Source organism: Abrus precatorius, unplaced genomic scaffold (assembly GCF_003935025.1).
Source record: "Abrus precatorius isolate BTA unplaced genomic scaffold, Abrus_2018 Scaffold7, whole genome shotgun sequence".
In the NCBI taxonomy this organism is placed as follows: domain Eukaryota; kingdom Viridiplantae; phylum Streptophyta; class Magnoliopsida; order Fabales; family Fabaceae; genus Abrus; species Abrus precatorius.
Genome location: NW_020874417.1, coordinates 27175999 through 27191102, shown reverse-complemented (window position 1 = coordinate 27191102; position 15104 = coordinate 27175999). Strand labels below are relative to the sequence as shown.

The 15104-nt window shown below is 29.7% G+C and overlaps 2 protein-coding genes across 4 annotated transcripts in view; both read right to left on the bottom strand.

Annotated features, from left to right (window-relative positions):
- LOC113870983 (probable methyltransferase PMT3) overlaps window positions 1-14860 on the bottom strand; it is a 28614-nt gene extending 13754 nt beyond the window's left edge. The window contains exons 1-10 of one of the 3 annotated variants that reach the window (XM_027507608.1): window positions 14458-14860; window positions 14189-14303; window positions 13725-13805; window positions 13540-13628; window positions 13315-13406; window positions 13032-13113; window positions 12397-12499; window positions 12196-12270; window positions 11296-11381; window positions 9665-10235 (exon numbers count right to left, since the gene is read on the bottom strand). In XM_027507608.1, the coding sequence (XP_027363409.1) occupies window positions 9665-10235; window positions 11296-11381; window positions 12196-12270; window positions 12397-12499; window positions 13032-13113; window positions 13315-13406; window positions 13540-13628; window positions 13725-13805; window positions 14189-14303; window positions 14458-14559 (1396 nt within the window). In that variant the 5' untranslated portion in view covers window positions 14560-14860. Of the gene's footprint in view, window positions 1-9244; window positions 10236-11283; window positions 11382-12195; window positions 12271-12396; window positions 12500-13031; window positions 13114-13314; window positions 13407-13539; window positions 13629-13724; window positions 13806-14188; window positions 14304-14457 lie in introns of those variants that run through there. The other 2 variants (XM_027507612.1, XM_027507613.1) reach the window with 2 other exon arrangements.
- Window positions 2646-3269, bottom strand: LOC113873706 (protein LIGHT-DEPENDENT SHORT HYPOCOTYLS 4-like). The gene has a single exon (XM_027511965.1). It carries the CDS (start codon window positions 3267-3269, stop codon window positions 2646-2648), a length of 624 nt encoding a protein of 207 aa, XP_027367766.1.
- Window positions 14861-15104: the final 244 nt, after the last annotated feature.

Below are 15104 nucleotides of genomic sequence, written 5' to 3'. Positions count from 1 at the left end.
ATTCTTTCCACACTCTTTAACTTTTATAATTGAAGATGGAAACATTTCGACACACGTAGGGCATCTGTATGAATGATCAGCATTTAGTGCTAGTTGAGAATCCCAATTAAATCCTTCATCACAATTTTATCTCTATACCAAATTATGAATCACATCCTATACATTTAATAAGATATGCAACTCATAGAAGTTTTTATTCAAATTTTCACTTTTTGACGATAAATTTCTAAAGTATTTTTCACACAAACATAAAATAAATACTATTAATGAACAAGGGTAATTATATAAGGGGTTGTTATTGTTCACAATTTCATAGCTAACAATATGTATGTTTTATTTATTTTTTTATCAAATAACTTTATTTTAGAGAGCATTTTAATAATTTAAAATTATTTAACTTAATAAGAAAAACACATTATAAAAACTCAAATGAAATGTACCTTTTACCGTACTTTTAAATTTGAAGTGACACTTTTTGTCCTCTCTAAATAGAGATTTGTGATTCTTTTAATATTTTATAAATTAAAAATATTTATATATATTTTTAAATAAATCACTAAATTTATTGTTTATTAATATAAAATTATTAATCATAATCATTTTATAAGTATAAACATATAAAATACTATCTTATCTTTCAGAATACGGTAAAATTTACTAAGATAAGATAGTTAGAATATTTTAATAATATTTTAATGAGCAATGTATTTCATTTGTTATTATTTACTTTTATTATTTTTAATCATTGAATTATATATCAAATATGTTAAACATATAAATTTATTTATTGAATAAAAATAATAAATACCGTACATAAAAGAATGAAAAGAAACTTTTACATGAAAAATCACTAAAAAACAGTAATCAACAAAAAAATAATGGTAAATAGAATCTCTGCATCCTTTTTGAGTTTCTGTTTTAGTCGCTCATCATTTAATTGCTATTCATATCTTTTATATCTCTTTTTTTCCTTTTTTTGGTACATTAGTTTTTTTTCTTTAAAATTCATGATTATATATTTTTATTGCATACAAGTACGTTTAATGCGAGCAATGCTTCTAGGGCTTCCATAATTTTTATATGCATGATGTCAAGCCCAGCTAATCATCTATATGTTATAAGCATTTGGAAATATATCAAAATTCAGAACGAAATATGCAATTTCCTTTCACAATATAATGACACAATCAACTGGACATATAAGCAAGTAGTGAATGATAGTGTCATCCAAGAGTACATTTTATTTGCTTGGGCCAACATGTTGAAGACATTTTTGGTTTGTACAATATTGCCTTTAAAATAAAAACAAATCAGGCGGTCAGATTTCGTATGATCATGCATGCAATCACAAAAAAATTATGCCATTAGAAGAAATAACACTACTTGAATACATAAAGTCATTTTTAGAAGAAAATAACTACATAGTCATGTATATACCCATACATATTTTAGATTACTGTCAAATTCCATTAGAATTTTTTTAACCTGTATAATTATACAAAATAGTAAGTTATATATATATATATATATTTTATTAAAAGTTACAAAAAAAATTAATATAATTCAATGTATTAATAAAATGATGTGCGTGTGTAGCCAGAATATTAAGCTAAATCAACGCTACATGGAGAAATGAAATGAACTACATGTACATAAATATAGTTTTTGCATAGTATGTCGACAGTACCAAGTTTCAGGCTTTGACCAAAAGAAAACAAATGGCACCATTAAGGGTATTTAAAATTGTCTAGCTATAGTGCAATCTCTTTTCTCCCACTGAAGTAGACAACATATCAGAATCAAATCAGATAGTTCGTGTGCACACACTCCCAAGCACTACTTACCTTATGATGCCTACCAATTGCATGACAGTTTGAAGAGTTGTGTAGACTCGGTGTTTACACTGCATATATATTGAGATTTAGAAATGAAATTATTCATGAAACTACACGAAAACTAACCTAACTGAAAAGATCAAAGCTACCAAAATTACCCGATCCCTCAATTCAACGTATGAACGAATAATGCCAGACATGTTAATGACATATCAATATATACTTTTCAAAACGCAACAAAAGTAATTAAAGAAAAAGAAACAAGAAGAAACTGCACTTAACCGCATCCAAGGGAAGATATACACATACAAATATGGAAACTAACACGATCTCGAAATCCATTATTATTTTCTTCATAAACATCTTCAAGAGTACATACATACGTTTTTTATTTCATTAATACAAATTGGAGGATGTTTTAATATTGGTCTGTCACAGACATAACACACGCAGTGCCCTCTCTCTCACTTCTCCACAGTCTTTTTACTGCTACTACTCTTAAATTACAGCTGCTTCTACCGAGAGTACTGCTGATTAGGTTTACACAATATTTTCTAATCCAACTGCAAAGGGTGTCCCCATTATTGCAGTGACCCAGCCCAGTGTCAAATCACAACTTCTGCGTAATAAGCAATTACAGAAGCAAAAGCCAAAAAAAAAAGCAATTTAGATATACATAATAATGTCATAATAATATATATTTTAAATAAATCAAATTAAGGTACAGATGGTATGTGAAATTAGATCGAAAGAGAAGATTACATGAGTGAGTTATTATGAGGAGACATGCAAGTTAATTTTATGGGCTTACTAACTTGCAGCATTATTTGATGGTGGTGGAGGCAATGGTGGAGGCTGTTGGGGACGCTTGCGCTTCTTTTTCTCGTAGCTGATTCCTCTAGCTTTGGCTTGTGAATCACGCACTTCACGAAGATAAAGCCTCACAGCACGAGCACCAAAAGGGTTAGCCTCAGGTTTGCCTCCGTTTTCTTCAAAAGCAGCTCTGAGGCGACCTATGAGAGCATCAAGGCTTCCCCATGCTTGGCGTAGAGGACAAGGGCAGGGTGCAGGTGGGTTTGGGTGCCCAAAGAAGGGACAGAGCTGCGTGTGAACCTTGGTTTTCCCGAACTGGTCGAGGTACCTAAGGAATTCAAGCACGTGCGCACCACTGCAGCGAGAGAGGGAAAGTGGTGGTCTGTGGTTTCTGAGGTACTGACCAAAGGTGTTCCAGTCTCGGCGCTTTTGGTTTTCGTAGCGACTCAGAGTGGTGGAGGACGATGATGATGATGGTGGTGATGATGGTGATGATGATGTGGGTGGTGGTGGTTGTGTTGGTAGCGAGGGTGATGCGAAATTGGAGGTGGTACCTGGTGTGAGGTTGATGGCTTTGGTGTCTGTGTTTGATGAAGAGTCAAATTGTTGAAAGGAATTCATGATCTTGGACTAGGACTAGATATTATTTTGGATCTACGATCTTCTTCGTTGTTACTGTTTGTATCTTCTTTCACTTTGCTTATTGGATCGATGAGGGTGTTGAACAGTTTTGGAGATTGAAGGAGTGGTGGTAGGAGGCTAAGAGGGAGAAGGAAGATCTCTTCAAGGACAGAAAGTCTTACAAAGAAAAATGGTTTTGATCAGATTTCAGCAGGGTTTCAACTGTGATTCCAAGAGAGAGAGAGAGAGAGAGAGAGAGAGAGAGAGAGAGAGTTGAATTGATGGAGAATGGTAGAGATAACGTAACAGGAAGGAGGGTAAAAGAACAGTTGAGAGAGAGAGAGAGAGTACCCTATTTTTTTTCCCACTAGGCCACCTTCAACTCCTTGTGTTTTTTTGATAACTCCTAGAATACTTGAAAGCGTAGTAATGCTAGGTGCTTTTTGCTAACCCTGTTTTTCTGAAACCATTTTTGGGAATTCACGGTGTGTGCTTTTTTATTTTTTTGGGAAGAAAGAAGGGTAGCAGCTAGCTGTGTTGGTTTGACCTATGGCAGTGTCCCAAGCAAAGAGGAAATTGAGAGACCAGAGGGGCTTAATTGAGAAAGAAGCAGTGTTTTGGCCTTTAGGGCTTTTGTGGAAATGGAAATAGGTTGAAAATGACAGTGAGAGATGATTGATGCAGACAGATAAAGTTAATGGGTAAAAAAATTTAAATAAAATGGTTTTGGTGCTTCTCTCTCTTGCGTTGATTGACAACACCTTTTCTGAAATGACCCATTTACCCTTTTATGTCTGATGGGACTAACTTTAGCTTGAGATCAAAATATCGGATCATCAACCATAGTTGCATACAAGTAGTCAATAGTAGGGCTTGTGAACTTACCATCATTAGATTGTTACTTTTGAAACAAGTGCTAATCCCTAGATATCTGTGTGCAGATTATAATGATTTCAATGATGAAAATCATTGACTGCCTGCTAAATTAAGATTACTAAAACTAAGTAATTTATTATTTTATTGTCATAAAATCTAAAATTATCAATTTTTTTATTAATATTTGTTTTACATCACTTGATTATTAATCAATTACAATATTTGTTAAATAAATAATTAAAAATAATTTTATAACAATTTATAATTTTAATAAAATTTTCAAAATTTAAAAATTATAATTATTAATAATAAATAATATTATATTAAATAAAATTAAATAAAGATGATTTTTAAATTTTAAAAATATAAATATTTTAAATTTTAAATTAATATTAAATTCAAATAAATATTTAATATATAAAAAATATTTAATAAGATTAAAAAAATTAATTTTTAAAAATATTTTTGTTTAAGATTTTTAAAAAATATTCTCATTGAATAATCTATACTCATAAATTATATATACAAATTAAATATACAAAGGTTAATTGTTAAATCAAAGTTATAATAGTAAAAAAATTGTACATGTTAATTTTCATATCATTAGATTCATATTATACATGTGTGTATATATATATGTTTTTTCATCAAAAATTCCTTTAAGGAAAATAAAAAATGGTGTTGTAAGGGATCAAATTCCATGATAAAATAAAATAAGCAGTTAAGATACACTTTACTATTAAAGGTATCTATCTAAACTTTACAATTTACATGTTCATAAATTTATCAAATAAGATCTGACCAGTGTATCCATTAGATATTGAATATGCAGATTTGTTAATTATACGGTTTTTATTTTATTTTATGGAAAATTATATATATATATATATATATATAGTAAATTTTTATTAAAAATTATAATATTTAGTAATATTAATGTATTTAATTATATTAAATTTTATAATTTTTATAAAAAAAATTAATATGTAACTTCTTAATGGTGCAATATTATACATTTAGAAAATTGTTATTAATATTAGTTTTTGAAGTTATATAATTTAAAATATTTTAAAAGTAACAAAATTTTATATAATATAAATATTACATCTATATTTCTATGAAAAAATTATAATCAATTTAAGAAGCGACATTAACATATTCCTTGAATACATTCAGACCATGATTATTTGTCGAATCCAGTTGTATCGATTGTCAGTCGTTTGGAGAATGTCACTTCCAATTATAGCATGCAAAAATTGTTGTCAGGAAAACTACATTTGCAAAGCAATTTGCTTTTTAAAGGTGAATATTTTCACTTTAACCATAACCATAACCTAGTTCACTCTATAGAGATTAAGAGATGCTGGTGCGGGGCGTTCATAAAATTTGAGAGTGTGAAGTTTGTGAAGGCAAATCATATCAAATTGAATACATAAAACAAATAAGATGAATTGACACTAAGGTTGTCTTTGAGATTTGATAGGCCAACTAGATGTAGCTCTATTTCCATAATGTTTTAAAAGTGAAACTAATCAATACCATTGTGCTTTCATTGGTTTAATTAATCTTATAAAAGAAAGCAACGTCTTTTATTCTCAATCAAATAAAAAGGAGTGAGAAAGAAGATGAAATATGTATTAATTATATGACTTATTTTATTTAAAATGAGCCTTCCACAAAACAAAATCTATCAAAGTTTAAAGAATCTCATGATTAAATAATTCCCTAATTTCAATAAAAAATTTAAATTATTAAATATAATTATAATGTATATTTAAATTAATATAAACCACGTGTTTATATTGAAACATGTTCTCGATCTCGTTAAAAAAATATTTTTTAACTAATATAATTGGAAGTTTATTTACATAACATGGTAGACTTTAGTTATTAAATAATAGACACAACATTATTTAAATACAACATAGACATTTTGATAGATTAATTTAAACTATTATCTAATGAAAAATTCCATGACTAAATCTATGATCTATCTCATTTACGTAATTGAGTTTATATCCATGATTTTTTTTTTCCAAAAAAAATATTATGCACGCCATCTAATAAAATCCAAGTGCCATTTCATTTTTGTGATAAAAAATTAGTAAATGAATTGAGTAAATATGAGCTTAGCGTATGCTTTTATAAATGTGAATTTGACCTGCATTAATTAGAGACTATTATATATAGTATAATTTTTTGCATTTGGGTTTGTGCGTACTTGACCTCCGCATGATTTGAACTTTTGTTATGCCAAAAAGTTTAACCGAAATCTTTTGAAAGGAAGGTGAAAAAGGTGACGAACTCTTGAATGAACTCTTTTAATAAATACGTAGCAAAGAAGAGGAACATCAAACTCACGTGTTTCATGTAATCTTAGCTTGTTTACAAATACCATCGATGATCATGCTTGGAGTTAAAGATTAATGGATTCTCATTCTCATTAAAAAAAACATATCTTTAAACTCATATTGACTTTAGTATATATTAATTAATTTTGTATATCCATTGTTTATAATTTAGTTAATATTAAATGTGATATTTTAAATACACTTTATTTACAAACTGCTAATGTAGAAAAAGTTAGTTCAATACTAAGACTAACTACAAATAAAAAAAAAACATTTTAAAATATTATGTTAGATTAGATTAAATAATAACTGGAAAAGGATTGTTTAAAATTTTTAAGGAGTATTTTGGACATAAAATCGAACATATTAGGATTTGAGTGTGGTCCAATTTAAGAGTATAAAAGATAATGGACTTTCAGTTGAGTGGTTTAGAGTTTAAAGTTATATTTATATATATGCCTAGCTTTAAATTAAAATGTACGATTTTTTATTATTTAACATTCAAGTTTAACTAATTTTTATTGTTGTTAACACTAATTATGAGCTGCATTTTAATTTTTTGTAAGCCTCAATTTATACTTCAAATTTGCATCTCTATGTATTATCATTTTAAGAGTTTATTTGGTACTAATACGAAAAATTCATATGTAAATTGATTTTGTAATTGACTGGTTACCGCATGTTCTACTTATTTTATTGCAAAGGCAAAAAGCTCAAATTAATCTCCAAACATGATCCCTCTCGTTAGAAATTTAGAACATTATTTTTTTTATAAAGAAAAACATTATTTTTTTAAAAAAGGAGAGAACCATTTTTAATTATTTTTTCTTATTTTTTTACTTTTTACTTATTTTCACCTATGAGTTGCTTACTTTTTTTTTTGCTTTTTAACTTTTTGGATCATATGACTTGTCACTTATTTTAATTTTATTATTACCCAATAACTATACAATATATTATTTTTCTCTTAAAAAAGCATGAAAATCAAATAATTTTATTAATTTAATATTTGACTAGAAATTTAAATTTTTTTATTGATCCTCTTAAGTCATAAAGTCAGCGAATCCATTAACTAGATAACAGTACAATCACTTCCTATTTAATTAATTGAGAAATTTTAATGGTAATAAATTTTTAATAATTAAATAAAGTGATGAGACAAACTTCGTGAGTACAAAAACATTTTTATTAAAAAAAGAATAAAAAAACCAATTTATATCATAAGGTCGATCATAACTCCTTGACTATGGGTTTAACTATTCACAACGATAAGCAAATAAAATCTAATAAATTTTAAGAATATCTTTATCTAATCTAAAAAGAAACTAGAAAATAAAATATATAAATCTAACGCTTTGAGAGCTCAATGATTTCAATCCTTTCATAGGGAGTGAATTGCGAAATTTGAGAAGAGAGGAGGTATTTTGAGAAGAAAGAGAGATACAATGGGTGAAGAATAGAAGATGAAAAGTTAAAAAAAAGGGTTTTTTGTGAGTTGGACCAGATTTTTAATACAAGAGGCTCATGTTCTGAGTTTAATTTGAGTTTCTGCTTCGAAAACATCTTTTTTCTTTTTCTTTTTTTTTAGTTTTGGCAATAAAATGGACAAAATATATAAAAATGAATCTATAACAAAATCAAATCACACATTAATTCTTTCGATGAATACAGGTTAACCGTCAAAATACCGATTTGTCATACTTTAGTATAAGATGTTGACAATATATATTGATTATTGAATTTTTGTCAAACAAAATTAATGCTCATAAAAATTTAACGATCTAGATTTTTTTTATGTCACATTTGTTTATAATACATGTTCTTATTTATGTTTGTGTTCTCAATAAATGAAGTACTCCTTAAAAATGTTCTAATTTTCATTTGCACAAGTTGGTTAGTACCATTTAAAATCTTTTAGCTATTTTGATAGATTTCTCGTTTTACATGTTCGTAGATTTATGCATATTTCAACAACTTCACACAATGATTGTATTATTTTTCTTCGTAAAAATATTAAAATATTTTCTAAGAAATTGTAGTAACATTTCTATTCAAATTCTGCCGTATTATACCCATTTTCTTGTGGCATTTTCCCCCCGCTTAGGTTTATTTATATTTCAATCACATTAATAGTAAATCTTATCATTCCGTAGTTTATATACAAAATTAGAAGGTCTGTTTACTTCTAAATTTGTATGTATAATTTCGGTATAGAGAAGAGTGTAAATAAGTTATCTGTAAATTATGTAAATTTAATTGATTAAGTGCTCAATCAAGCTCACTTGTTTTAATAAATGAATACATTTGAACATTAAATTCAATTATATAAATGAGTAAACTCAAATTTAATATTAAATTTTATAAATAATTTGTATGTGCATATCTATAACGATAAAAAAAAAAGTTAATTTATATAAGAAATTTAATTAGTAAATTGTAATTTTATTTGGAAATTTATCATTACATTTTTTGTATATCTAAATATTCTTTTTTTATACTTCTTATTTTTATCTCATTCTCTATCACGAAAATATCTATTAAATATAGATGAGAAAGAAAAATCCATATATTTCTAATCCTTTTAATTACCAAAAACAAATAAAATTTAAGTTAGAACTAATTTCATAAAAGCCATATTTTTCAGGATGAAAAACTTATATAAGTAGAGGAAGGTATTTATTAAATTACATTTTATTTGCTTAATTAACTTTATTGAAAAAAAAAAAGCATTAAACACACAATATTGAGGCGAATGCATTATTAATTCAATTTAAAAATGAAGTGCAAATCTAAGTAGTGCACATAAATGTGTAGGTTCGAATACAAATCCCAGGAATCCTGAGACCACTGTATTTCATTCTTAGTCTCTTAGATGTAGAATCACAAATAGCACAATTGAGACATGTAACCCACTAGTTTCACAATTGACCTTCCAGAATTGATAATTTGAACAATGAAGCATAAGAAATTAACATATCCACAAAGCCCATGTGGGATTCAGATACAGAAGTATAGACATTTTTACTGTTTGCCATTTTTATCCATACAAATTCATTTTTTTATGGTAAACACGTGTTTTGCTACTTACGCAACAGGCATGAGCACTGCAAGCTTCTCTACACCATTTCAAATCTCAAACATGATATAGCTTTATGATCTGGTCTATATTAGCTCGACATACAGGGCAACCCCATTTCTTTGCTTTCACCTCGTTTAAGCAAGACATGCATCCAGCAACATGGCCACAGGGTATGCATGCCCCTTCTGCTGGAGCATCTAAACATATCACACATGATGAACCACTTCCACTAGCATTTTTTTCTTCTTCTTTAGGTAGCTCCTCAGCAACTGGAGATGACATATCGACAGGGCTTAAATCAATTGATGGATAATGAATGGGGCCATCCGTTGGAATTTCATCAGCAATTGGGGGAGCCGATGGATCCAAATCGAAACCAGCATCAGCTTGCCCAACGCCACCCGGGTTAGCTTCATGTACTAACTCACTATCACTTGTACTTTGATTTGGTGTACCCAGAAAACCTTGCTTGCCTGTATTCACTGCACTGCTTGAAGAGCTTGCTTCAAAGTTAGGCTGGGCATCAGGAAAGGGTGGCCTCTCCTGCATGGCAGACTGAAGGGATGCACTAATAGCCATAGCCAAGTCCGGGTCTTCTGCAGCTGGTGGTGCTGTGGGTGGAATTGTAGCCACACTATTTTGCAAGAATCCTGGACTTGTCTGAAAAATCCAAAGAGTAAAGCATCATGCAATGAGCAAGGGAGTCATGCATCAAAAGTTCATTATCTGCAATCCTTTGTAAAGATTTAAGGGGTTGCAAATGAACTAAAGCGAAATAAAAGAAAAAAAATTGGAATTAATTTTTAATGATCAGTTTGGAAAAGTAACAAATAGAAATTGGATACAAGAAAAAAGTACTTCAAGAAGATAAATAAAGAAAATGGACAAGCCATAATATATGCTTTGAAGAATTAAATTGACACTGAAATTGAGGTAAACTGCTGGAGGCAATAAACTAAACCAACATTTTGATGAAAACAGAATCAGAATGTTTTTACCATTCTGACAGAAACTACAGCAAAGAATGTTTGAACTTTACACCATTCTCTGGCTTTCTGGAAAATAACAACAGAGAAATCTTCCACAACTAATTACATCATAACGACATTGCTTTTTGGTGGATGTCATGAACCAAATCAAATTGTGATTTTCAATTAGAGAAACAATGCCCTCCATCTTTCAGTATAACACTTATAGAGCAGCAAATGCTGTGTAAGCAAATTGTAGAAAAATTTAATTTGGCCACTCAATTAATTTTCAAAAAAAAAAAAAATCCAATTTCTCAATAGTGGTGGTTTAAACAATCATCAACAGTGAAAAATATATAGCATTTTGAAAGAAAACACAATTTACCCTGCCTCAACAACTGATTTGGTATTAAGATAGGATAATTGGCTTTTATATGCTGTATAAAACACAAGGGTCTTTATAAAGGTTTTCCGTAGCTTTGAACCATTGATGCTTAGGTTTATGCTCTCATATTAAAAGGAGGATTTTTCATCCTACAGATTCATTGTGATTTCTTCTCTACATATTAGACTTTCTTCTTCTTTGCGAAAAGATCAAAACTCCTCCTTAGCTATCAACATTTAAGTCAGATAAAGACAATTATCAAGCACTACACTCCAAAGAAAAACTCTCAAATACAGAATAGAGTGATTTTAAAGTTACTAAATCTTACAAACAGAATAATATTGGTGTGCATAGCAATGTGAAATACCTGTGGAATTCCTTTGCAAGCATTAGAAAACCATGTAAGTTGTTGCCTGTCATTTTCACTTGCAGGCCCAAGTTTAACACGTGTTTCTGGAGAGAAGCAGACAAAATTCAACAATGTCAAAGCCAGTCAAGAAATAAGAAAGCATTTCCTGTATGGAAGACCATGATTGTCAAACTCTCTAGTTAACTCTTAATCTCTAACAAGTTTAGGATCCTGAGACAAAAACAAACTTTAATTGCATGCAAATTTTCAAACTTGGAAGTTCCAGTAAACTTTGACAAAAATCAGTGAATTCTAGATTATACCAGCAAGTTTTCAAGTTTGGATTTGCACATGGTTCGGCACTCAACAAACAGCTTTCATTGATCTTGTTATGTACTTCAATTGAGTTGCCTCTATGTTCAAGTTTATGAATAATAAAACTAATTTTCTGTTTTTTGTCTTTCACTTTTTTTCTTGTTTTGTTTAAGAAATGTTTTTCATTTATTACTTTTGTTTGCTTTATTATATTGAATATTGACTCTGGATTTCCCATGGAATTATATTTGGGTACTAAAATATTTAATAAATGAATTTTTAAATCATGTAAACTTTTACAAGTTTAAAATTCGTGATTACTATTCACCATGAGTTTACCCAACTCTCTGAGTTTGATAATCTCAGTAAAATAGAGGCTGGGAAATTATTTGAGTGTAGTGTAGTATTCTACATTACATATTAATTAAAAGGACCCTTGTCTTATATTTCTGGCTCATAATGGCAAGGTAGATTTCAATTTCCACTTATAAAGTTTTAAAAATATCATTGTAGAGTTCAAATATTTGCTAAAAAAATAAAAATTATACAATTATAAAAATCAAATAAAAAATACAATAATTGAGCTTCTACTAAAAAACTTTCTTTCATCTTCCCTTAAATTTCTCCTTTTATCTCCGCCAATTTTTCTCTTAACTGCACACATACATCTACCACTTTCTAGTGATATTAAAAACAAATATAAATACCAAAAAGTGAATGTGAAGAGGAAAGGGTGACCAAAACAGCAAAATGAATACAAACGGGAAAGGAAAAAGAAATCAAGAACTCGGTATAAGAGATTACTAGTAGTGTTATCAACAATTGTCACTGATGGATCAGACTGGTGAAGCTTTGGTTCTTGTAAATTGGCCTTCCACAGTGCAATAATTGTACGTGGTCGTGCATCCTGCTCATTTAATTATATACTTTAGAAAAGACAAGCAAATACAGATGATGCCATGAAAAGAATCTCCAGAAAAATAAAAACAATAAAATATTAAAAGATTGTTTGGGAAGAGGGGTTTTGGAGGGGAGGGGATACGAAGCTAAATTTTTTATTTTAAATAAATATATTTAAAATTAACATTTTTCAAAATAAAAAAAATATAAATTCATATATCAACGTAAACTTAATGTATTAATCATGTATTTATCATCATAAATAATATATAATTATTTTTATTTAAAATTTAAAATTATATCCTCCCTCAAAAAACCCTCTCACAAACATATGCTAACTTAAGTTTTTTGAGTTAATTTATACATTAGAAAAGTATTTCAATGTCCCAATTATAATTTAATTTAATGTTTTGTCCACATTGCAGAAAAATAGAATGATGTAGTAGCTAAAACATCTTCCTTTTAATGAAAAATAAATGTGTTATTTTATCTGTGTGTATATAAATGTCTAGAGGAATGATTAATTGGCTATGTAATACCTGCAAAGTAGAATAAATGGCAAGCTCCAACTTGTAGGGTCTGGTAAGATTACGGGAGCCAACTGGTAAAACAACCACCCAACTGAAAAGAAAATTAATCAGTAATGAGCATAATCACTGATTTTGTACCAAAATTCCTCCCTAAAAAAATTGAAAAAATTAATTTGCAGGTTGTGCGAATCCAAGCCCACCCATCTAGCTACAAAGCTAGAAGAATTAGCCATAAAATAGCAAATGCAGAAGTGATCTTAGATGCTTCAACAAGATGTCACACAATACCCACACTTTCTTTGATACCAACTGAGGAGCTACTACTTCTAGAAACCCAGGTCCATGAAACTCCCGCAACCAACCACAGAACAAGCATAGATGATTCTACAAACCAACATACATCAATCGAAGAACTTAGATGTTTCATTTATCACAATAAAGAGAAGAAAAAGAAAGCAGTCAGCCCATTCAACTTTGTACAGCAACAAATTGATGTTACATTATTAAAGTTTTGTACCTCAATTGCACGAACAGCATTGCCATGCCCTTTGGCCCTGGCAACTTCAAGAGCAGTTAGACAATCATCATTCAAGACTAAAGGATTGGCTGAAAAGTTAAACAGAAATCCCATATAAATAACACTTACTGGAGTTTTTAAAATTCAAAGGAACGAAATGTCTTAGCTAATTATTGACACTATACCTCCATGCAAAAGGAGTAACTTAACAATACTTTCAAGGCCCCTTTTAGCTGCATGATGCAACGGAGTCCCACCATGACGACCTACACAACAGTTAAAAGTTGAAACCAATGCCTGATGCAAAAGGAAAACATAAACCAAGTTCCTTTTTCAATTTCCATTACAATACTTGTTCAGAAAAATTAAGGATAGCAGCAGAGAAAGTAACCATATCTACTAAGGATCTACAGGCTTTGTAGTCTGTACACATCGAAACCTAATCCCAGACAGCATTATCTTTCTTCATTACCAGACATCTTTGAGGGTTACTCTCACTAACAAGTATCCTAAAGTCTTGTCAAATGACAATATACCACAACATTTCTGTTTCTCAGAAATTCTAATAATTTAATTCCAATCATATTTATTTCCCAATCAGCTAGTTAATGAAATAATCAAACATAACAAACCAAAAAGAGACCAATACCGGGACGGTATGCATTGACATTGGCTCCAAGTTCTATCAGAGTTTTAGCAACATTATAAAGCTGATGATTCATACAAGCAACAATCAAGGGGGTCTTCGCTTCTTTGTCCATCCACTGCACCAAAGATCAACAAAATTATCACCATCAACAACGAAATGCAACGAATCCAAACCAAGAATCATCATCCCCATAAACATATCCCATAAAAATTATAATAGATAAAAAAAAATTCCCATTTTCACGGGAAATTTTGCCCCAATTCCTTTACCTCTAGGCTCGCACCTTCTCTGTGAAGGGCTTTGATTCCTTCGATGTTCCCATAACTGACTTGCTGGAAGAGCAACTCGTCTTTGGATTGCCCTTGCCCCATCGGATAAATACGAATTCAGAAGCAAAATTATATTCTTTTTTCCTGATTTATTTATAGATTTCGCTGAAATTCTGAAATGGGTTTTCTGGTATGAGGGAATGGAAAACTGGGCTTGAATTGAATCAGAAATTTTTCCAGGAAAATTATGAACTTTCCTGGAAAATGTATACAGTACTATCCTGTTACGATAGTGAGAAAATATGAGAATGGAGGGTGAAGAATAATAATGATTGGGAAATATATGGGGCTAAAAGTGTAAATACAAAACAAATCATGGCAAATGATAATTAATGCAAAACTAACCGCGTTAACGCTAGTGATAGTGATTGATTTCTTAGGAAAGAAGGAAATTAGATGGACACTTTCTGTGAGGTTGCGGCATGGAAGCCCCCTCAGTTCATTTGGACAGATTATAGTTGTACGTTAGTTTTGTTAATTTCGTATTTCTTTCCTTTATAAATTAGAGATATAAAAAGAAAATCAAGAAAATATAAAAAAGTGAGTAATGTAGTATTAAATAAAGGATATTGTTGATTAATCTTTTA